At 39.1% G+C, this 24,278-nt stretch overlaps 4 protein-coding genes across 5 annotated transcripts; 2 read left to right on the forward strand and 2 right to left on the reverse strand.

Annotated features, from left to right (window-relative positions):
- The first annotated feature begins 4,594 nt into the window (after positions 1-4,594).
- Positions 4,595-5,137, forward strand: LOC120293485. Its single transcript, XM_039312856.1, has one exon. It carries the CDS (start codon positions 4,595-4,597, stop codon positions 5,135-5,137), a length of 543 nt encoding a protein of 180 aa, XP_039168790.1.
- A 4,586-nt stretch (positions 5,138-9,723) lies between these two features.
- Positions 9,724-11,833, forward strand: LOC120293553 (cytochrome c oxidase-assembly factor COX23, mitochondrial). Its single transcript, XM_039313222.1, has 3 exons — positions 9,724-9,887; positions 11,243-11,319; positions 11,573-11,833. The coding sequence occupies exons 1-3, from the start codon at positions 9,797-9,799 to the stop codon at positions 11,618-11,620; spliced, it is 216 nt and encodes a 71-aa protein (XP_039169156.1). The 5' UTR covers positions 9,724-9,796; the 3' UTR covers positions 11,621-11,833.
- Positions 11,834-12,248: 415 nt separating this feature from the next.
- On the reverse strand, positions 12,249-15,666 carry LOC104441345 (cytochrome P450 714C2). Its single transcript, XM_010054470.3, has 5 exons — positions 15,254-15,666; positions 14,390-14,616; positions 13,718-13,959; positions 13,022-13,379; positions 12,249-12,777 (listed from the first exon to the last, which is right to left on the reverse strand). The coding sequence occupies exons 1-5, from the start codon at positions 15,579-15,581 to the stop codon at positions 12,481-12,483; spliced, it is 1,452 nt and encodes a 483-aa protein (XP_010052772.2). The 5' UTR covers positions 15,582-15,666; the 3' UTR covers positions 12,249-12,480.
- Positions 15,667-16,681: 1,015 nt separating this feature from the next.
- Positions 16,682-19,437, reverse strand: LOC104441346 (cytochrome P450 714C2). Of its 2 annotated transcripts, none has more exons than XM_039312550.1 (3): positions 19,041-19,437; positions 17,586-17,943; positions 16,682-17,251 (listed from the first exon to the last, which is right to left on the reverse strand). In XM_039312550.1, the coding sequence occupies exons 1-3, from the start codon at positions 19,055-19,057 to the stop codon at positions 16,889-16,891; spliced, it is 738 nt and encodes a 245-aa protein (XP_039168484.1). In that variant the 5' UTR covers positions 19,058-19,437; the 3' UTR covers positions 16,682-16,888. The 2 variants fall into 2 exon arrangements, with proteins under 2 accessions (XP_039168484.1, XP_039168483.1); XM_039312549.1 differs by having other exon boundaries at positions 17,586-18,383.
- Between the last annotated feature and the right edge of the window lie 4,841 nt (positions 19,438-24,278).

Raw genomic sequence — 24,278 nt, forward strand, 5'->3', positions numbered from 1 at the left:
ACGAATGACATCTCTCATTATGAGATAAGAGTCATCTAGGCCATTCTCAACAAGTTTGATGAGTTTTCAGTTTTCCTTCCCTCACATGATCTTCATCTATATGTATCACATGGTGAAGAGAAATACAAGAAAATTGCCTTATGGTGCTTGGGTCACTTGCATCTATACCCGTTAAAGGGTCGGGTCGGGTCAGGTCATAAATGGTTCGACTCAAATCGATCAATCTAACCCGTTTATGACCAATTTATTGCAATACAAAATTTTTGACCTGTACTTGACCCGACCCATACCCGATCTAATTAACTAAACTTAAGAAAGCTTATTTTATATATATAATTGTATTGCTAAAATAATTTTATACAACAAAAATTTAATGGACAATTTTTATAATTTTAAAAATATTTTAAAAAATCGAAATTTACTTATTTTTTATTTTTAAAATTAAATTTTTAATTATTTTATTTTTAAATACAATTTTTCTTTTTCTTTTTCTTTTTGTTCTTCTTCTTCTTTGGCCGGCCGCTGGCCACGACGACGGCCAGCCGGCCACGGGCGACCCGGAGCTCGCTCAGCTCGCCAACGTCGGCGAGCTCGAGCCTTGCCGGACGTCAGCGAGGCCTCTGCCTCGCTAGATCCAGCGAGGCCTCCACCTCACCAAATCTGGCGAGCTCGCCCCTCGCCAAACGTCAACGGGGCCTCCGCCTCGCCAGATCTGGTGAGCTCGAGGCTCGTTGACGTCGGGCAAGCTTGAGCTCGCCCCTCGCCCGACGCCGGTGAGTTCGAGTCTCGCTAAATCAGCAAGGCCTCTGCCTCACCTAACGCCGACGAGCTCGAGGTTCGCGGGCTGGTCGCCGACCATTCTTTGTGCCCGGCATTGAAGGAAGAAGAAAGAAAAAATAAAAGAAAATTAAAATAAAAAATAATTCTAATTTTGGTTTTTTTAAAAAAATATTTTTGTAAAGTTAAAGAGAGAATAGAGAGATTGTGAGGTTTTGGGTGAAAATAAATGGGTTCATTTTTAATGGATTAATAAATGGGTCAGCTCTTTGACCTATTTAAAATCCATATATCTCAGTCTTGACCCATTATAGGTGTTTTAGGAAATAAACTTGACCCATTAACGACTCATTTAAACATAAATGGGGTCCATAAATGGGTCAATGACCCATTTTGACACCTCTACTTGCATCTTCAAGCATCTCAAGATTGACTATTCTGATGCACCACCACTTGTCATGCCAAAAGCAAAGATCGAGAAGAAAACCTTGGACAAAATGATGCTAAGACTAACACCAAAAGGATGAGTCCATCATTGAGGAGAAGTGATCCTATTGATCACGGAGACCATGATAGAACTGTAGCAAAAATTCCAAGAAAGGCTCGTTGAACTAACTGAACCAGAAAAGAAGAAACATGCTAAGGTACAGGCACCACCCAAGCCCCTCGTCCACCTAGATAAAAAAGATCACCTTCACCTACTGTGGATGTAGCTGCCTCTCCCGGTAACCTTAATCAACTTCAAGCAGATGTTCAGGAGATCAAGACCATTCTCCTGTCTTTAACTCAATACATGGTGAAGATTGAGTATACTCTCCTTAGCTTGGATTGCAATAGTCCAGTATGCCTAGACCCAGTGACCACTGAACTTGAACCACCCACTTCATTGAAGCAGCACAAATGCCCTCGCACCTAATCATCACATGCTCAAAACTTTAGGTGCTCATGTTTGCTCTTGTTGTTTCAATCCTAATTGTTAGCTACTTAGGTCCATTCTTTTGTATCAACTTATCATTTTTCATCAATGAAGCCAATCTTTTTATCTTTTTGCTTGATGACAAAAAGGGAGAGAGTAACTTGGTGTGAAATAAGATCCCAACAATCGCTTCTGACAATGTTTGCAAATTGCTCATATGCTCATAACATTCACCATTGACAATGTTTGCAAATTTGCTGATATCTTCTCATAATGCTTTACTCATAAATTAGCACAAAAACTTGCTTGCTTGGATATAGTCACCTAGAATTGAACTGCTCTTCAAAACAGAGGGAGCATGCTTCAAAACAAGGGGAGCATGCGAGTGTATCATCAAACGGGGGAGCATTCAACTGTTACACTATGAACTCCAAAAAGTACTTGATGACGCATTATGGGTAGAAGATCTTTCATGCAACCATGCTCTATCTTGTTAAAAATCACCTAAGCTCATATCTCCAAGCTTTATTGCAAAACATCCTGAAGAGATCCTATTTTAATTTTCTGCAAATTCTTTCAAATAACATCTATTGTTCTTTCACATCTGCAAAATAGTTTTGTCTTCATAAAAAAATGGGGAGATTGTTGGAGAAACATTTTCAAATAATTTTGATGATATCCATACTATCCTTAATATATTACTTACTATAATGTATATAGATGTTTGGACTAAAGGACTATGCAGCATCCATGGTGTGATTTATTGGAAAGAAATTCGCAAATATCCTATTATGACAAAAAGTGCCAGTCAACCTAAAAGATCAACAGTTGATGATGTTTATGTCGATGTTGTAAAATTCAAGTCGATCTTGATGTAACAACCAAGTACATCTGATAATGTTTATGGGGTCAATTAAATAGCTATTGAAAGACTTGGATTTGCACAGCAACTAAATCTAGATAAAGCATGTAACAGAATAGCTAGGTTGTCTAATAGGTTAGTCAGAGATTGCAATGAGAAGATAGCAGCAGTTGCTATTTTTTGTTAGTCTACAGAGGTTCAAAGAAAGAAACTATATGGACAGTACCTTCCTTGGACAGCAGCTTAACAAAAACTCTCTAATGGCTATATTCTTCTCTAATTCATCTTTCACAGATAGATTGTCGAAGAATATAAAAAAGAAGACCATTGAAAACCTAAGAGTGCATGCGACATAAAAACCAAGAAGCTTACCTCATGTTGTTATTCTTAGCTATAAGTTCTATGTCGTACTGTTTTGATATTCATGTTATTTAACAATTGTGCAAAGGATTAAGTGTGTAAGTATAAAAGCAGTAACGGAGTCTAGATAGTGGTAACTTAGGTGCTTTCGATCAAGAATAATTTACAACCTCTAGTTCTCAAAACACCACTTTGCGCACTTCAAGGAAACCCCGCGGTCCAAAAGATCAAACTGCCCTTGCCTTTATCAACACCAAAGCCTTCTTCCCAACGGCTTACTTTTCACGACACCCGTGAAATGTCGAAGCCTAGCCTCTCCTGCCTATTGAAATAGATGTGAATGATCTTGAGAGCTCTTCAAATCCTATTCAGTTTGATTAGATGTCATTGAAACAATCCGTTCTATCTCTGTTTTCTTTTCGGATTCCAATTGTAAGCCGGCCGATCCACTCCTTGGAGATAATAATCCCCAAAAAATCCAAAATCTGTTTTGTGGCTTGCGCGGTCGTGGATGATCTTTCCCACCTCCTCCGTTTCCTTCCATATTTGTCTTTATTCCGTCTCTCTGCTCCAAGGGACATTGGCAAAAGAGTACATCGATGTGTGGAAACATGTGATTTGCCCATAATTGTCGGACGTGGGGTGGCGTCAGCGCTAAGCTCAGCACTCAGCGTCAGCGCTAAGCTCAGCACTCAGCGTCAGCGCTAAGCTCAGTTTTTTTTTTCTCGATATTTTAACCAAAATTATGATAAATAACGTGGCTTCATTTTAAATTAGAGAGATAAATACGGTCCCGAGAAAATCTAAACTCACATCCTCCTATTCTTTCAGAATTTGTAGGACCATTGGTAACTAATCTAGAAATTTAAGTTACTAGATGAATATACAATTTCATGTTTAAATATTCTATTATTAGAATATTGAAAGACATATAATCAATTTGTTTAATATTATAAAGAGTAATTGGGCTAAAGAAGGCGGACCGAAACTTTTTTCCCTAGCCAACGAAAGATTATATCTATAATCAAGACGATGTGGATCGATTTTGTAAATGTCATAAGAACAACTTGGGTAGACGCTCGGGAGATTATTTTGCTCGACTTGGACTAGCCAACAGTACCGATTGTACTGGTCTAAGCTATGTAAATATTTTTTTTTGGTAAAGGATCTAAGCTATGTAAATATTGATAGACAATGAATGGGATTTAAGTGAATTTTCAAGCCCAACATAAATGGATGAGGTGAACTATTTCGTTGTCGATCTCAATTGTAAATTTTTGAAAGAATGGATTTCACATCAATTTATAATTATTTATTATTAAATTTTTTATGATTCAAAAGAAAATGTTATTAGGATAAAATGTTAAAAATTATCGCCTAACTATTTCTCAACTCAATAATTTTTTTTTTGGTCGACTCAACTCAATAATTACACGGACTGAAATTAACATGAAAGTTGTGGGACCCAAAAAATGAGACTTTTCTCCAGGGTGAGTACGACGCGGGACTTTGCTTTTCTTGGGCGGGAAACTCGTAAAGAAAAAGTCTAGAACCATCCTTCAATAATTTTATGATACTTCCCATTCCTATATTAACTAAAACGACCGAAGCAATACTCGGTCCGGCATCTTCACTCTTAACTCTCTCTCTCTCTCTCTCTCTCTCTCTGTGGAGAAAAAATGAGCGAAAGCAAGAAAACGCCGCCACGGAACTTGGCAGAAAACTGGTTCCGATTCTTCCAATATGACCCCGAACATGACAAACCGGGCCATGTGCGAGACATCCTGCTGATCATCGCTACCCTGATTGCGACGATCACGTTCCAAGCAGGTGTGAACCCTCCTGGAGGGATATGGCAAGACAACGAGAAAGGCCACGCGGCCGGCAAAGGCCACACGGCCGGCAGAGCGATCTACGCGTCTCATCACATCGCCTTTTATGTGTTCTTGATCTCCAATACTTTCGCCTTCTCCACTTCTCTACTTGTCATTGTCTGTCTCACTTACAGGTTCCCACTGCACTTCGAGATATGGGTGGCCACAGCCTCGATGATGGTGACCTACGCGTCGGCGATCTTTGCCGTGACGCCACATGAGTCGGTGAAGTTCCGTTACGTGCTGATCGCAGGGTCATTACCAGTGATATGTCGGTGCATAGTCCAGCTGTGGGGGAGGCGCAATAGAAAGAGTAAGCAGCCACCAAATAGCGAAAACCAGCAGTGAGGAGCGCCGCACAATGCCCGGGGGGTAATAAAATGGGACAAGGAGTTTCTTCTGTTTGAAGTGTGTGCGTGTTTGTGTGAGGTATGTATGAGGTCCGTGTTTTTTCTATCCATTGAATTTCATGGACATGTACGCTTAATTAAAATTAATGCGGTTGACGTTGGTATATCTAGTGTACCCATGAGATATGTCGTATGTTAAATGTATTTGCGTTTGTTGTCTCCTTTCTCCCCCGCGTTCCTCTCATTTTATCATTCACCGCCACCCTGCCCAACAAAACCCTAACACCCATCTCTTCCCTCCCCGTCTCTCTCCCCATCTGCTCAGCCGTTGCCAACCCCGCCACCAATGAACCTTCATCGCCACCATGGTTAGAGCGAGCCGTGCCGCTCCCCCATCTGTTGCCAAGGCCAACGAGGGGGCCGCTTTGGAGTTCATGCGCCCCTTTGTCTCTTTCTCCCCTCCCAACTCCATTTCGTCCATCGAGAAATTTTGAGTGTTTGGCAAGGGCTTTTGAATGCCCATTTGCGAAATGCAGGCATTTTAAATGCCGAAAGCCGAATGCCGGAGGGACCAGCTTTGAGCATTGGGCATTCCAAAGATGCGAGTTTAGTGTTCACCGAGTTACTGTTCATCGTCTCTTCCGCCGTTCGCCTTCCTCTTCGCCTTTCGTCTTCTTCTTGCGGTGGGTGGCGCTCAACCGCGAGCGGCCGGATCTAGCGGTCTTGAGGCCAGATCTGGTTGCCGGACGGCCGGATCTAGCGGTCTTGAGGCCAGAACCAAAAATACTTGCATTCTCCCAATGACATTTCCTCAAAGCCGAACCAAACGGGTCCTTTGTTTTTTCACTTTGAGCTCCATCCCGTGAATCATCGATGGCGATGAGATCCGGCGGAGGTGTTTCAAGATTTGGAGGCCCATAAAATTAGTTTGTGTACGCAAACGCAAGAGCATCCAGAAAAATACCAAATACCCTAGTCGCTTTCGATCTCAAGTATAATTTACAACCTCTAGTTCTCAAAACACCACTTTGCACACTTCAAGGAAACCTCGCAGTCCAAAAGATCAAACTGCCCTCGCCTTTATCAACACCAAAGCCTTCTGCCCAACGGCTTACTTTTCACGACACCCGTGAAACGTTGAAGCCTAGCCTCTCCTGCCTACTGAAATAGATGTGAATGATGGTGAGAGCTCTTCAAATCCTATTCGGTTTGATTATTAGATATGTCATTGAAACAATCCCTTCTGTCTCTGTTTTCTTTTCGGATTCCGGTGGTAAGCCGGCCGATCCACTCCTTGGAGATAATAATCCCCAGAACATCCAAAATCTGTTTTGTGGCTTGCGCGGCCGTGGATGATCTTTCCCACCTCTTCCGCGTCTATCCATATTTGTCTTTATTCCATCACAATGGATGGCGGCCTGAAAATTCAGTTCGAGAATATCTCTCTGCTCCAAGAGACATCCGCAAAAGAGTACATCGATGTGTGGGGCTACCCAATTCCTCCGGCTGCCACATCCCGTCCTTCGGCCCCCACGGCTGACTATACAAATTGGTAGATTTAATCTTTTAATTTTTCACGAGTGCGATTGAAAATGGGGCATTCCGTGGTGAGATTTTAGAGGAAGAGGCCCTTAAAGCGATTTGGCACATGCAGAGAACCGTCAGAGGTGAACCCAACCAGTTTGGGGGATATTCAAAGCAGCGACCTCAGATTTATGTTTGAAATCCAATGGAATGTTATCCTTCCTTTGCTTCACGAAAAAGTAAAAAAAAATTTATGAACTTTTTTTTTAATAAATAATTACTTACATCTCTATTGATTGTTTGTATCTTTTAGAAAAATTAGTAAATATAAAATATTTTAATTTGGGAAAAAGCCCCAAAAACCCTAAAACACACCCATTGTAATACATTTACCTTAAATTTTTTTCCATATCATCAAAAATTTCAAACTTGTACTTGCATAACATATTTATTCCCCCATCAAAGTTCTTTCGATGGTAACCGTTAAATTATTGCTTACATGGATGCTAGAAAGTTTGATGCCCATGTGGCTTAAGTAAAATAAAAAGACGTTGGTTTTGCTAAAAAATCATTTAACGGAATTTGGATGGAGAGTAGATGTATCATAAATATAAGTTGACATTTTTTTATGTCACAAGAAAACGTTTTATAGTAAATGAGACACACTGGGCATAGTTTGAGGGTTTTTTTTTTTTTTTCCTTTGGCTTTTTCCCTTTTTTATCAATAATAATATTAACAACAACAACAACAACAACAACAACAATACTAATAATAATATATTTAAAAATTTTCATTAATTATGAAATTTTTTTTATTTTAGGAAAATATCAAATCATGGATTTTTCATCTGTGGATGCATCTTGATAATTGTAGCTTGAATAATAAAAATAAAGTCCTAAAACTTATGTGGATGCTCAATTAAGTCCTCTCATATAAAAAGCAATCAAATCCTATATGTGGCCTATTGCCACATAGCATTGTCCCTATTTCTCGTGAAATTTAACCAACAAATTTAGTAAATCAGACTAAGGTTGAATATTTTATAAAAGATTTCAATATTTATTTTAATAAATGAAGAGCTCTATTATACTCTTTGGAGAAATTAATCCCTAAAAATTTCATAATCTGTTATGTGGGAAAATTATCAAAAAAAGTTCTAAACCTAGTATACGACAATTAATTCAGTCAATTTTTTTTTTTAATTTTGTCAGTTTAGTCATAAACATTTTAATGATATGCCAATTTAGTCTTAAATCTTCATGAACCTTTTGATGATTTACTTATTGAGTCATAAATATTTTGACTATTTGTTAATATAGTCCTTCTAGCCAAATATCTAAATAATATATTTAGGATTAAATTGATAGTTAATATGACTAAAAGGTTATGACTAAATTGACACACATTATTAAAAGATTTAAGATTACAATTTTTGCCGTTCTATAATAAATTTATCGCTTTTTAGACATTATTCCTCATTTTTGTCACCAGTGCGATCATGAAACGCATGGATGATCTCTTTCGACTATTAGACAAGATTGAGTTGCTTGAGTTCAGTTGTTACAAAGGATGGTCCATTTATTGGTCCAAACTATATTAGACAAGATGAACGTATAATGTCGTGACTCTCAAAAATAGCCTCACTTTGTACGAGATGAATGTAACATCCCCACTATTTATATGATTTGTAGAATATAGGATGTATCGATGAAATCTCCATAATTTGAGTTTGGAAGAATGATTATGAATTGCCTGAATGATTAGGAATTTTCTGGTAGACAGTGTCGTGAGCCCATTTGGAAGTTGGTGCCATTAAAGTTAGCTTTTTCAATGAATGACATCAAGATGCAATAACAAAATTGTGATCTCAAGCGTGATTCAATTGACCTTTGCAATAAAATTGTAAAGGAGCATTTAGAAGCATGCGAAAAGGGGCACCTTTGTGGCCACACTTGTATGATTTAGAGTCACGACTGATTGTATTATGGTTAATATCAAGTTAGATGAACTATTTTTCCCAAAAAGTTGAATTTTTAGAAAACGTGTCGACAATGTGTTTATAAAATATTTTATCATGTAAAATACACGTTCATACGCAATTTTCTTTAACACTTTCCATTTCCCAATGCTCGTTGAATTTAGGAAAAATACTCATTTTTTTAAGTAAACCGAAAAATACACATATAACACACATCGCATTATACAGAGTAAAAGTAGTTCATTGTTAGACTTCATGTCTCTTCTTTAGTCAATTAACTATATAACAAATCAACATCCATTTGCTGTGATTATGTTGTTTCTTGTTCACAAAAAATATTATATACAAAATTTCTAAGGAGAAGAATTTCATTGATCATGACATAAAAACATCTAAATTAAAATTTGATTTGCCCTTTTTTACTAATATTTGACTATTTTCTTGACTAATTGAACTTGAAGTAGCATTTTGTTCCATTTATTTTTGACATACATTCAAGACTTATAACAATAGGAGGATGCACATCCGTATCCGTTCATGCATAAAGTTTGAAATCGAAGAGCGTCGAGTCTGCTTTTTGAGTTTACTTTTTGGTACCGGCAGGACTGCGCGTGCACATGCATGTGTAAGGACATAAATTTTTTTTTCCAAATATGTTAAGAAAAAAAAAGGCTTCGAATTTAGATTTATCTAAGGGGGTGTAAAAAGAGAAAAATTTGAATTTAATGGTTTATATACTTCGAGAAACATAAATAAATTAAAAAATATTTTTTAAGAAATAATTGCTTCAAATAAATAATCAATTAAAAATATTTTTATTATCGATAATAATTAATATTTAAATATTTTATGAATAAATAAACCATTTTTTATTATCACATCATAAGTTATATAAATAATCATTTTTAGAAAAAAGATTTTTTTTTTAGTTTATTTATTTTTGGCAAAGCGAACAAATCCTAACTTCAGGACAGAGAGAGTGGTTTAGGAGATTAGATTACACGACGATCATTTTCATAATTTCAAATTTCGAGTTTATCCTTGAAATTTAAATATATTGTGAAATGGTCCCCAATTCATTTTGGTATTTGACATATGCAGGCTAAAAAACAAAAGAGAGGAAGAAGAAGAAGGCGAACGGAGAGATCCCAAAAATGGCGTCCCGAGCTTCAACGCCGCCGTACCCGAGCGCCGCGAGGATCGCCGATTCCCCCTGCTACCCTCAATACGCCGCCTCGCTCAAGTGTAAGTTCCCCTCCTCCGCCGCGCCTTCTCCCGCTCGTTCTCGTCTGGAATTCCGGCGGCGTTCCGGCGTTTCGGATTGCCCGTACGGCGGCTCGATGAGTGCCGGAGAGGGATTGGACGCGGTGCTGTGTGATGAAGAAGGGCCTCGGGATTAGTTCTGTGCAGGCGCGATGTTTGGTATAGCATGATGTTTAGGATCAATCCTGGGGGATTCGTCGTTCATCGATTAGTTTTTGTCTGATTGTTCCGGATTGGGTCTAGGGGTTTGAATTAAGAGAGGGGTGTTGTGTGTTACGGGAGTTCTGTCGTGGCCAGAGATTTGGGAAAGGAATTTGCTTGCTTAGGTTCGGATTGCGACGGCTAGGATCAATGTGAATTTGCTTGTGCAAGGTCAAAGGTATTGAAATTTCCTTTTTGGGAGTAAACATTTCGATGTGGGCTCGACAGTTCCGATCAGTCCTCGGGTGCGGAAGACTGGTAACTTCAATTGACAGCAAGCTCCTGTCGAAGGCCTTAAAATTGCTATCGCTCCTAGGCATTTGTGGCCTCAGCCGAGTGGGCTGCTGGGTAGTGACACCTTCAATGGTACTGATGGATGCACTGATGATATATTTAGGAACTGCTTTTTTTTTGGGATTTTAAGGAAGTATGGAAGAGCTTTCGATGTCTTGGAATTGGTCGGGAATAGATCCTTCATGACAGTGGAGAATCCTGATTAGAGGAGGTAAAGTATTTTGGTGGACTATGATTGGTGTTTTAAGCGGTGCCGAGTCTAGTAATAGCAGGATTGTTTTCGCATTTCATAGTCACGAGAGAACTTTGGAGACTGCAATCTGCAATCCGTCCACCAGGGGAAATCCTCTTTCTCCAGTCTTTCTTGAGAGAAGGGGGGAAGAAAGCATCGGTTCCTGGTGCATTACCCAGAATGCTCTCGGACATATCATAATGTGTACTGTCGACGATAGATATGCTAAGAAATTGACGTTTATGAGGCTTACATGGAGTTAAGGCAAATTAATGACTGAACAGATGTACGGATGTGTGATACACTACTTATGCTTGTGGGTTGAAAGGGCTGGCGTGATGTTTGAAATTGATTGCTTTGATTTACAAAAGGAATGCACACTGACCATTATTTCCTACCAAAGTGTCAGGGCTTTTGTTTTATAATTTGACAGTACTTATATGACGGACTTTCTTGCTATACACCAATGACTGCTTTTAGTTACTTCTTTCATTGCCTTCTCTAGACCTGGAAATGTCTGTATACATATTCCTATGATTGTTCCTTCTCAATTGTTGCCTGAGACATACCTTTGCAATATAAATCCTTTTTGTGTACGTTGATGATGCAGGTTTAGAAGAGTTCAGTCCTGACAAGAGCAAATGTCAGGAACATTTCTTTGTTTACAAAGAATGCAAGAAAAAAGAGGTATTGAACCTTGGCTTTTGATGTATATATGGATTACATGCCTATCAACTTCTTCCCCACCCCGCCCCCCCAAAAAAAAAAAAAAAAAAACTCGGATATCTATATTCTATCTGAATGTTATCAAATAATTCATCTGGCGTATAGTCTTTTGATACAGTAGGCAAAGACTAAATAATTGCAGTGTCGTCATTCTGCTTGTGTTTATTATGATAGCCTTTGGTAACATTGTGCTGTGCCTTTGTTGCTTCAATAGAGGGAAGCTCGACTTGAACGTAACAGGAACCGGTCCTTCTTCTCATGAAGACTGTTTCAAGGACTTCGGTTTTGGTACATGAAGACAAGATGGCTGTTTCAAGATCGGAAGATTTGAGTGTTGTAAATTTGGGCACAATGTTTTAATAAAATCGGATCTTGAGTGCCTGACAGCTTGATTTGTGCGAATCAAGATTTGCAACCTGAGGAGCAACCTTGTTGGAGAAAACCAATGGAACACAGTTTCTGATGTTGTCTCGTACATATCTCTGGTCTAGCTAGTGCAGATGTAGGACATTGCGCCTGCCTAATCTGAAAAAAATTGCTGAATGTTGAATGTATATAGACTTATCCGAACCCACTCACCGAAGGGGTAATAAGAAAAGAATTGGAAGAAAACAAACGAGGCTTAGAACTTCTTGGTGGAATTGGAAATTTTGTTGCCAATTTCTTTTAATGATTAATTAGACTTCGAACAGAACACTAGATTTGCTGGGTGCATCTAATTCATCACTCTGTTTCAAAATTTAGCATGGAATGCTCTTTTATGCAGTCACCAAGAGGGTTCACAGAATTTGTTCATAATTTAACGATACTATCTAAAGGCACAGTTCGAGTTTTTCAGAGGAACTTTTCGGTGAATTAATGCCATCTTCGCAGTTTTTGTCAACTGGATATATAAATTTCGTAACATCAAATTTCCGATAGAGACCAATTCCGGGATATGTTTGCAAGTGACAAGGATACTGTTTTCATAAAAAAAACTATGCTTTGAGATCTCTCAAACTTTCCTCATCTGGAGGATGACCCCATCTCCTGGTTCAATAACCAGCCTAAATGCTGGAGAATGGCTATAACTAGGTGAAAGCGAAAACGAGAACTTGGCGAGAATGAGCGACAAGATCACCTTCAATTCTGCCAGGGCAAAGTGCTGTCCTGCACAGGTCCGAGGTCCCGAACCAAAGGGCATGTATGCCTGAACAGAGTTACAGGCTCCAGAGATTCCTTGTGCAAATCGCTCGGCTGAAACTTCGCAGCATCGGTCCCCCATATTTCAGGAAGCTGGTGCAGAATGTGGATCGGAATTTGGATGTTCAAGCCTTGCGGAATCAGAAGTCCCTTAAACTCAATGTCCTCTAAGGCTTCTCTCACGTTGAACACCGCTGGCGGATAGAGTCGCAAAGTCTCGTGAATCACCATGCTTAGCTGCCAACAGTTGATAAAGACTGTTAGGAACTTGCAAATGAATTTGAAACACGCATCAGAGGGAAAAAAAGGGGAAAAATGAAGAAGCTTAAAATGCTTACAGGAATGCCCATTCAGAAACGCATCAGGACTTTGGTTACATGAAAACCTACTATCCTAGTTTTATGCTTAGATTTTTTCTGAACAATATACCCACACCCTATAGTTTCAGGCAGCAAGTGTATGATAAACCAATGTGACTCACGGTTTTCATGCCTCGGAGCTTATTAGAATCCAGAACACCACAGCCCAAAATCTCGAGCACTTCGGCACGAACTCTTGCTTGCCAGTGAGGATGAGCAGCCAATAGCATCAGGCACCAGGATGCCGTGACAGCAGTGGTCTCGTGGCCAGCGAAGTATATGTTCTTGCAATTGTCGACGATGAATTGTTCGGCAGAGATATTTGGCGGTAGGCCCACATTGTTGGCACCCTCGAGTATCACTTGTAAGAGGTCCTTCTCATGTGAGGCCTGTGCTCGTTCTTTCACGGCCTCTAGTATCATCAACCGAATCTGTTTGTCTAACTTCCAAATTTCTCTGTTGATTTTGGTTGGCAGGTATCTGAGATGTTTATTGACAAAAGGGCTTAGACTGGGATATGCTGGCATGTACAGTGGATGAAAACGAACAAAGCCATGTAGATACAAGGTTCCAAAGACAAAACATGAACAGATTTTGAGCACATATGGTTGTGAAGTTGATCAGGAAAGTTCCCAGACAATGAGCAAAAATCATCTAATACTTTTTCTTTGATCTATAGTTAAATCACAGATACTTCAGAAAATGAAACTACGCTGATCTTTGTAGATACAAAACTTTGATTTCTCACTGAGTGAATTCATAATCACCCTTTATATGACATTTCAGTCTCTATTAGATCAACTCTGATAGAACTCTACCTCATTCCGGGTACTCCAATGCTTCCATGGGACATGACCCGTTGAAGTTCTCTGAGCTTCAAGAAGATTTCCTTCCCTCGGGAGTAACTGCTTCCAAAGCAAGCTCTGGAGATGATGTCTGCAGACAAGCTCCTTAAATCGTCATCGATTCTTATTTCCGCCGTGCCTCCACCACTTTCTATTCGGCTCTCCCAAGACCCCATCAGCAAGTTTGCTGAGTCGACCATGAGGCTCACCATGCCCTTGAAAAGCAATTATAAAGTAGATCAAGGTGAATGAGCGACTACTGATTGACGATTCATTAATCTATAGGGTTACTGTATATTTTAGCGTAGGATTTCCATAAAATTTGAAAAGCAACATTTTTGTATCAGCTTCATATATATCTTGAGAAGTTTTTTCCTGACTATAAACTATCACTGTCTGCCGTATTGTGGCACATAACTTCTCCTTCACATTGTCACGGTGAAGCATCAATACATCATAGAAACAATCATGAGCTTTCGTATTATATTTAAAGATCCCACAGATCACTAATAAATGTATGCTATTCCTATTGCTGCTACTTTGCAGTTGCAGAAATGTTATGCAAGTGTACATACATCTACCATTTCACTCAATTCCAGGTTCATCTGTAAGGATAAAAAAAGAGCAATGTATAGGAAGAATCACCTTAACCTTATCAAGATACAGCTCAGGGGCAATTATCTGCCTCTGGTAGGCCCAAGTAGAGCCGCTCGACGAGAGAATGCCCTGCCCAAGCAATGCTCCCCTGTCCTTTGAGAGATAGGAAGGCTTTCCAAGGGCCGGTGATGTGCACACGCTCAGTTCCTTCACCAGCTCCACATCACTTATCGACAAGAACTGTATGTGCCCGGATGAATAAATGAAGTTGGGTCCTGCCAACAACATGCCGGCATAAACTCTTTCACAATGGGGAACGCAGTTCAAGAGTCAGGTGGTGCAAGAAGGATCCATTATCGTCATTTTAAAAGAAATATTTTCCGTATCTCATTTGCACACATCTCTGTTAGGTACGCTTTACGGACCATGAGAAGTTTTCAGTCACATGAGCGATAATATCGATCACGTGACACTTTTCGACATTCGGTCACTCTAGATAACTTATGCAGTAAGCATCGGGCAATCCACCGTGCAAGCATAGGAATTTCTCTAATGAGGATTACAGACATGTCCAGTGCTTGAACATTCATATGTCTGAAAGGGTCATTGCCTCCTGATGGAATCAAGTCAACGAAGTTGCAGAGTGAGAAGGGTGGAGACGGTCAAACTGTCAAATGCCACCGTCCTGACCGTTCGTGTTCCACAACAAGCACAAAATCCCAGAGTTCAGCAAGAAGTCCAAACGTTTTTACCAATCGGAAAGAGACCCCAAGCAACAATCATGGAGATCAGGCGATGAATGAAAAAGAGACAAGACCCAGACAAACATTTCCCTGCAACTTGGGCTCGGCAAATCACAAACTCCTTTTCTTGGAAGATCGGGAGAAAGAAAACAGAGGAAAAACAGAGTACCGTATTGTGCTCGCCATTCTTGCAAGTGCGCGAACAGGCGCGAAGGCCAGGCGTGAGTGAGACCGCCATCTTTGCGGGACTCTCGAGCTCTCCGGGCTACGTCAGCTTGGATCCTCTGGATGTCCGGGATGTTCCCGAGAAGGAGATGAGAAGGAGGGGGTCCCTCTATTCCTTGCCTCCGAAGCTCTGATCTGAGCCTCCTGGGTCTCCATACGAACAATCTGTACGCGTGCACCAGGACGAGCCCGAGCATGCCCAGAACCAATGTCGAAGCCATCTTTGCCATCGCCATGGAAGCAGTGGACGCTGCTGGTTCATCAGCTGCCATGGCGCCTTCTCTGTTCTTGTTTCGGTTTGACGATTCTTCTTCCTCTCGTGGCTTCTCGGGGAGGAGTCTTGCTAGTTGATGAGTTGGTATAATGTCTAGATCGCTGTAAAGTGGGAACATAAAATATCTTGCGTTTTTGTAGTAATTTGTCCCTTTTCCCTTTAGATGAAACGATAACTACAGAGAGTACAGAATACTGACGTCCAAAAGCAAGAATCAATATTTTAATTTTAGGGTATGCTTATTTACTATAGTCGGAATATAATAAACGAACACAATTTCATTGGTCTGCTTGGTGGAAACATGAGCTCCACTTTTTTATGTTAGTTTAAATTAAACATGTACGATTGGAATGTGATCTTGAAATCGCAAATTCAACATCAAAATGAAGCAGCCAATGAAATTCTGTAGTGCTCTCTGTAGTTTGGCAAAATTGTGCTGTGCCTTCGTTGCTTCAATAGAGGGAAGCTCGACTTGAACGTAACAGGAACCGGTCCTTCTTATCGTGAAGACTGCTTTCGAGGATTTCGGTTTTGATAGATGGAGACGAGATGGCTGTTTCAAGGTTGGAAGAGTGTTGTAAATTGGGCACAATGTTTGAATAAAATCAAGATCTTGAGTTTCTGACAGCTTAATTTGTGCGAATCGAGGTTTGCAACCTAAGGAGCAACCTTGTTGGAGAAAACAAATGTAACGCAGTTTCTGATGTTGTCGCGTGCTTATCTTTGTTATAGCTAGAGCAGAGGTGATACACTGCACCTGACCTTTTTTCTTTAAAAGATTGCAGAATGTTGAATGCATACAGACTTATCTGAACCCACTACCGAAGGGGTAATAAGAAAAGGATTGGAAGAAAACAAGTGAGGCTTAGAACTTCTCGGTGGAACTGGAAATTTCGGTGCCAAATTCTTTTAATGATTATAAGTAGACTTCAAAAGTAAACTTCGAACAAGACACTACCTTCAATGAGGGCATCTACATCATTAATCTGTATTAAAAATTTTGCTTGGAATGCTCTTTTATGCAGTCACAAAGAGGGTTCACAGAATTCGTGCATAATTCAATTATACTATCTAAAGGCACAGTTCAAGTTTTTCCGAGGAATTTGATGGTGAATCAATGTCATCTTGGCAGTTTTCGGCAACTAGAAATATACATTTCAAAACATTCAATTTCCAAGAGAGACCACTTCCAGGATATGTTTGCAAGTGACAAGGACACTGTTTTCGTCACAAAAACCAAGCTTTGAGATCTCTCAAACTTTCCTCACATGGAGGATGACCCCATCTCCTGGTTCAACAACCAGCCTAAATGCTGGAGAATGGCGAAAGTGAAAACGAGAACTTGGTGAGAATGAGCAACAAGATCACCTTCAATTCCGCCAGGGCAAAGTGCTGCCCTGCACAGATCCGAGGTCCCGAACCAAAGGGCATGTATGCATGAGCAGATTTACAGGCTCCAGAGATTCCTTGTGCAAATCTCTCCGGCTGAAACTTTCCAGCATCGGTCCCCCATATTTCAGGAAGCCGGTGCAGAATGTGGATCGGAATCTGGATGTTTGAGCCTTGTGGAATCAGAAGTCCCTTAAATTCAATGTCCTCGAAGGCTTCTCTCATGCTGAACACCGCAGGTGTATAGAGTCGCAAAGTCTCATGAATTACCATGGTTAGCTGCTAACAGTCGTTAAAGATTGTCAGGAACTTGGGAATGAATTTGAAACACACATCAAGAGGGAAAAAAGGGGAAAAATGAAGGAGCTTCAAATGCTTACAGGAATGCCCATTCAGAAACACGTCAGGACTATGATTACATGAAAACCTACTATACAAATTTCAGGCTTAGATGTTTTCTATCTAACAATCAATTCAGAATAAGCTTGAAAAGGTAATTTGGTACAGCATGGTAGTGTGTAAACGATATCCAAAAGGAAGTGAAATAATCGCCCAACACCCTATAGTTTCAGCCTTTCAGGCAGCAAGTGTAAGGTAAACCAATGTGACTCACTGTTTTCACGCCTTGGAGCTTATTAGAATCCAGAACGCCACAGCCAAAAATCTCAAGCACTACGGCACGAACTCTTGCTTGCCAGTGAGGATGAGCAGCTAACAGCACTAGGCACCAGGATACCGTGATAGCAGCGGTCTCGTAGCCAGCAAAGTATATGTTCTTGCAATTATCCATGATGAATTGCTCAGCGGAGATACTTGATGGTAGGCCCTCATTCTTGGCACCCTCGAGTATCACTTGTAAGAGGTCCTTCTCATGTGAGGCCTGCAATCGTTCTTTCACAACCTCTAGTATCATCGACCGAATCTGTTTGTCCAACTTCCAAATTTCTCTGTTGATTTTGGTTGGAAGGTATCTGAGATGTTTATTGACGAAGGGCTTAGGCTGGGATATGCTGGCATATACAGAAGTTGGATGAAAACAAAAAGAACCATGTAGATACAAAGTTCCAATGACAAAACTTGAACATATTTGAGCACACATGGTTGTGAAGTTGATAAGGAATTCCCAAACAATCAGCAAAAATCAGCGAAGGCTTTTTCTTTGATCTGTAGTTAAGTCACAGATACTTCAGAAAATGAAATTACACTGGTCTTTTTAGATACAAAACTTTCATTTCTCGACAATTGAATTCATCATCACTCTTTATATGTAGTTAAGCAAAGCTCCCTGTCCTTTAGAGATAGGAAGGCTTTCCGAGGCCTGGCAATGTGCACACGCTCAGTTCCTTCACCAGCTCCACATTGCTTATCGACAAGAACTGTATGTGCCCAGATGAATAAATGAAGATGGGTCCTGCCAACAACATGCCGGCATAAACTCTTTCACAATGGTGAACACAGTTCAAGAGTCAAGTGGTGCAAGAAGGATCTATATCGTCATCTTAAAAGAAATATTTTCTGTATCTCATTTGCACATATCTCTGTTAGGTACGCTTTACAAACCATGAGAAGTTTTCAGTCACATGAGTGACAATATCGATCACGTGACACTTTTCGATATTCGGTCACTGTAGCTAACTTATGCAGCAAGCATCGGGCAATTGACCGCGCTAGCACAGGAATTTCTCTAATGAGGAATTGTTCCACGCAAGTACAATTACAGACATGTCCAGTGCTTGAACATTCAAATGTCTGAAAGTGTCATTGCCTCCTGATGGATTCAAGTCAACGAAGTTGCAGACTGAGAAGGGTGGAGACGGTTAAACTGTCAAATGCCACCATCCTGACCGTTCGTGTTCCACAACAACCACAAAATCCCAGAGTTCAGCAAGAAGTCCAAACGTTTTTACCAATCGAAAACAGACCCCAAGCAGCAATCATGGAGATCAGTCGATGAATGAAAAGAGACAAGACCCAGACAAACATTTCCCAGCAACTTGGGCTCGGGCAAATCACAAACTCTTTTTCTTGGAAGATCCGAGAGAGAGAAAACAGAGGAAAAACAGAGTACCGTATTGGGCTCGCCATTCTTGCAAGTACGCGAACAGGCGCGAAGGCCAGGCGTGAGAGAGACCGCCATCTTCGCGGGACTCTCGAGCTCTCCGGGCTGCGTCAGCTTGGATCCTCTGGATGTCCGGGATGTTTCCGAGAAGGAGATGAGAAGGAGGAGGTCCCTCTATTCCTTGCCTCCGAAGCTTTGATCTGAGCCTCCTCGGTCTCCATACGAACACTCTACACGCGTGCATCAGGACGAGCCCGAGCATGCCCAGAATCAACGTCGAAGCCATCTTCGCCATCGCCATGGAAGCAGCAGACGCTGCTGGTTCATCACCTGCCATGGCTCCTCCTCTGTTCTTGTTTCGGTTTGGCGATTCTTATTCCTCTCGTGGCTTCACGGGGATTCTCGCTAGTTGATGAGTTGGTATAATGTCTAGATTGCTGTAAAAGAGAACATAAAATATTTTGCGTTCTCGCAGTAATTTGTCATTTTCCCTTTAGACGAAACGATAAGTACAGATGGTGCAGAGTACTGACGTCCAAAAGCAAAAAATCAATATTTTAATTTTAGAGTATGCTTTTTTACGACAGTCGGAATATAATAAACGAAAACAATTTAATTGGTCCGCTAGGTGGAAACATATGTACTTTACTACAGTCGATAAGCAGAAGTATCTATCTTCACTAGTGTTCATGTTGCAACATATGCATTATTGGAATGTGATCTTGACTCAAATTTATCCATCAAAATGAAGCAGCCAATGAAAATCTGTAGTGCTCTCGGCAGTTTGGTTTATGCAATTTCATTAAATCTGCAAAATTTTTAAACTGAAATTGAATATAATATGATTGTACTAATCAATCGGGCTTTATTTTACAACTAAGAGGGGATTTTGAATGTCTCTTGTAGTTGTTGGCTTCTGCCTCATCAAGCGATTTACCTTTGAAACCCTTTCCTTAGCAACTATAATGGAAGAAGGAAAAAAAGAACAGTGGATCATAAATGATATAAAGATTATTATTATTATTATTATTATTATTATTATAGAAATAGGGGCACATGATGCTGTGACGATGTTAATAAACTTTATTGTTTGGGATTTTTATAATGTTGTGTAAGCCAAAACTTGAGCCTGCCCAAAGGGTTGAGCGACAGGCCAGGCGCCAATATTAGCCCAGACATATTTGGGGCGCCCAGCCTATGGAGATGCCACAATTTTTTCGGAGACTCAATTTAAAGGCTATTGTTGACACCTCATATTTTATTCACATCTTTAAAAGATTCATTAAGTTCAATCGGGTCTATTAGGAGTTGACTATAGGTTCATCAGAGAGAAACAAGGCCCGAAACACATATTAAACCCTGAAAAATAGGTTGATCAAGAGTTGGATGAGAAGCGATCGGCTAAGATGGAGGAGAATTGGAAAGATGTTCAAGAAATTGATGAGCTCCCCAAGATTGAGTTAGAGATTGGTTTTGTTTCTCAAAAACAATAAGTTAGCAGTTCAAATGTTACTAGAAAGTTTGATCAGGCTAACTTTAATTTTGTTCATCCAACTAGAACCTTGTAGCCTCGAGATGTGGACTGACCTTAGCATGAAGATAGCTTCGACCCATGTGGATTCAACGCTGGATGGAGAAATTAGCTCAAATCCATACTTTGCTATACGAGAAAGAAATGATCGCCATATTTGCCAATACTCTAAAACCTCCACACCATTCGCACAGAGAATAAGCTTAGTTCATGACATTTTGATTGCGTTGCTTAATAATGAGTCATATATGCTTTTTATATATATGTGGTTTTTCTCAACCTATCAGTTTAAGTTTTTGGGTTAGACTTTTTAATATGATATCAAAGCCAGTAATATCCCTTTCGCGTATATGCATTCACCCCTATCTTATATGAACTTAAGCTAAGCTGTCTGTAATGAAGTGGCATGCGAATCTAGTAAGATATTGCAACTCTTTTGAGTTTGTAAAGTTCCATTGGGTAATAAAGTACAAGTGGTATGCGAATCTTAGTCAAATTTTGAGACTCATTGAGTTTGTAGAGTTCTATTAGAATGATGAGATCGTTCAGTGAGTACAATCATAGGTGTTATCGTTTGTTGATCTTTCAAAGAGATTAAATGATGGAAAATGGGTAAGTAATGTTCAATTTTTCCGTCCAAGGCACCTCGATAGTCTAATGTGGGTTTATGATGGTAGTATCGATGGTTGATGTTTAGAATGCTTTGTAAAAGTCGATGTTAACTTGGATGTTTTGGTGACAAAAGCATGCTGCCCGAAAATTCCAGAATTGAATTGGACTTAAGGGAGGCTTGAATTGGAACATCGATCCGTACCACTATCAAATTGGGACGCTGGTCCATTACTGTTAGTGTGCAGAAGGCATGGCTACGTGTATTACGGTCGGTCCTTCAGGGTAATGCCTCTTATTATAAACTTTACTCACTGAAATTTGGTGTAAAACGAGGTATTTATTGCTAGGCGTAGCCAAATGTTGTTATTGTTGTTGTTTTTGTTTTTGTTTTTTTTTTTAATTTTATCAACAGGCGTTTAAGTAAATTAAGAACAAGTTAAATGATTTTATTGTTAATGAATGGAAACAAAGCTAAATGTAACCAAATCGCAAATCAAATACAACAACGTATATTTTATGCAACAAATACCAGGAGTGCATGGTTTCCAAGTAGGTCAATTCCTAGTTTGGGAACCGGCCTTGTGACTATTGGTTCAAAAAATTGAAACTGGAAATTAGAACGGGTGGCGGGTACTTTTGGTCCAATTCCGTCCAATTCCCAATGGAATCGAGAGCGGTCCAGTTTTTGTTTTATCCCAAAAATAATTGATTTTTTTAGAATGAGATATTATTATTGCACAATTTCATGAGAAAAGCATGTGTCAATCAATATTGTTGTTTTTCCATGTTGAAGACCATGACTCGATTCTCCATATATGCAAAAGTGTTTTTTTAATACATGTTATATGTATTTACCACAAATAATATCCTTTTCCCATATTTGGGACATTTTTACCATGAAAATGATTTTTTTAGCATAATCCAACACACATTACTACATGATTAGTCCTTTTCTTATTTATTGCGCGTTATACACGCAATTTTAACGTGTGATACATTTTTAAATCAATAAATGTTGGGACACCAATTCCCAAGTAGGTTCCAACCTTGGAATTAGGATTCGAAAACTAGATTGCACCAACCAGTCATATCCAATTCAGTTCGGTTTCCAAGTAGAATCGTACTTGATGCTCTCCCTTGATAAATTAATTATCTGTGAATGATAATGTAGTGTAATCGAGTAATTATCATCACATTGTGAATATCATTTTATTTGATGGCCAAATAAGTGTGCATCTCACTTTTAATTTGTTGGTCCTGCGACTTGTCTCTATCGCGCAGAGCGTTTGGTAACATCAATATATCCGTCCCCGCATAGAGCCTCAAAACTATGTTCCCGATCTCGGTCGCCGAATTATTGCGGGCTATGCAAGGAGCATGGTCCAATGGCAATGAATGGACACTTGATTCAAAAGAGGAGCGGTCCCATTTGACTTTTGGATTATTTTAGTCACGCCCGGCGTCCTAAAACCGACCATAGGGCTAGTGCAAAATTAAATTATGAGAATCCTCCACAAATCTCTCTACCCACTTTGGGAAAAATAATACGTCTCTTTAAATTTCATTTATTACCATTCTTTTCTAAGTGTGGTCCATCATTAAAAGGTTGGAATGTTTCAATGCGGCAATCAATACCAACTTTTCCTTCCCATGCAAGTAATATTCGATTCACAAGCTTATACCCTTCAAATACTTGGCACCCAAGCTTTCGCTATGTATTTAACTTTTGAATAGCTGTTGACTGATTCTCTAATCCATTTCTTTAAGATATTCTTCTGAATATTCGAATTCAATCATGCCTAAAATTAAATTTCCCCTTTCCTTAGTTTTATTGAGAATTTGATTAAGTTCGTATACTTTTCAACCCCTGAATTTAATAGTATATTTCAGGGTTCAAAGTTTATTTCACTTCATGAAAAAGAAACAAAAAGTGTTTAGTGTTTTGATCCTCATACTTTAATCTTAGTTGCAACTGGAAGCTATTTCATTATCTTTTAAGGGAAAAGTTTGCACTTTATATAATGCGGTCGAAGAATAATTACACATCATTTTCCTTTTATTTTTCTTCATATCTATGTCCTATGTTTCAATGTTTGACCGATGATTTTGAAAATTCTACTATTTTGGTCCTCCATCTCGATATTTAGATGTTACAAGAGGTTTTAGTTAATTATAAATGCTATCATAAGCTATGAAGTATGCAAAGGTATCCTTGAACTTTGTTTTCTTTTTCGATGGGAATTATTTGGCGATATGTGCTTATTAGGAAAAGTACATACTTGCGTATATGCGAAAAAAAAAACAATTTGATTTTTAATATTCAGTAAAAAATTCTTTCTACAAATTATTTGAATTACTAATTGACAGAAAAATTTGAAAAGAACTTGTTTTCATATATGTGGAAAGCGATAAATATTCAATTCATTTGAACTTTTTCGGAAGGGTTTTTTTAATTAAAGATGAAAATTTAAAATTTAAGTACATGAGAGATCTAAGTATATGATCGTTCATAGGACATTTATAAAACAACTAAATGAAGATACTAGAGAGAGGATTGTGATCCCTTAAAAGTATGGGTTCTTTATTTGCTTCATATAATAAAATAGATAATATGAATCTGTACAGTACACAAAATAATTTTCATATTTGATGTCCACTCCTTAAATGACCAAAATAACCCTGTTCTCACAATCAATTTTCATGATTTGCCCTTAGGACTACCTATTTTATTTGAGGAAAAGGTTTGCACTTTCTACAATGCAATCGAAGAATAATTGCACATTATTTTTCTTTTTCTTTTTCTCCAGATTTATGTCTTATCTTTTAATGTTCGACCAATGATTTCGGAAATTATACTATTTTGGTCCCCCATCCCTATATTTAGATGTTAGAAAAAGGTTTTTATTTATTAATAAATGCCATGATAGACTCGAGAGTATGCAAAAATACTCTTATCTCTCGCTTTCTTTTTCAATAGGAATTATTTGGCAATACGAGCTTACTAGGAAAAGTACATATGGGCTATATGTATACAAAAAATGTTGATATTTAATTTTTAATAAAAATGCCTTATTACGAATTATTTGAATTACTAATCAACGGAA

Source organism: Eucalyptus grandis, chromosome 5, assembly GCF_016545825.1.
Source record: "Eucalyptus grandis isolate ANBG69807.140 chromosome 5, ASM1654582v1, whole genome shotgun sequence".
NCBI classification, from domain to species: domain Eukaryota; kingdom Viridiplantae; phylum Streptophyta; class Magnoliopsida; order Myrtales; family Myrtaceae; genus Eucalyptus; species Eucalyptus grandis.

Coding starts and splice junctions, on each gene's coding strand:
- LOC120293485 (XM_039312856.1), top strand. CDS start 4,595: ATGAGCGAAAGCAAGAAAACGCCGCCACGGAACTTGGCAGAAAACTGG.
- LOC120293553 (XM_039313222.1), top strand. CDS start 9,797: ATGGCGTCCCGAGCTTCAACGCCGCCGTACCCGAGCGCCGCGAGGATC. Junction 9,888..11,242: donor ATACGCCGCCTCGCTCAAGT/GTAAGTTCCCCT, acceptor TTGATGATGCAG/GTTTAGAAGAGTTCAGTCCT. Junction 11,320..11,572: donor AAGAATGCAAGAAAAAAGAG/GTATTGAACCTT, acceptor TTGCTTCAATAG/AGGGAAGCTCGACTTGAACG.
- LOC104441345 (XM_010054470.3), bottom strand. CDS start 15,581: ATGGCAGCTGATGAACCAGCAGCGTCCACTGCTTCCATGGCGATGGCA. Junction 13,960..14,389: donor TGTATCTTGATAAGGTTAAG/GTGATTCTTCCT, acceptor TTGCTTTTCAAG/GGCATGGTGAGCCTCATGGT. Junction 12,778..13,021: donor AGCTCCGAGGCATGAAAACC/GTGAGTCACATT, acceptor AACTGTTGGCAG/CTAAGCATGGTGATTCACGA.
- LOC104441346 (XM_039312549.1), bottom strand. CDS start 18,071: ATGTGTGCTCAAATATGTTCAAGTTTTGTCATTGGAACTTTGTATCTA. Junction 17,252..17,585: donor AGCTCCAAGGCGTGAAAACA/GTGAGTCACATT, acceptor GACTGTTAGCAG/CTAACCATGGTAATTCATGA.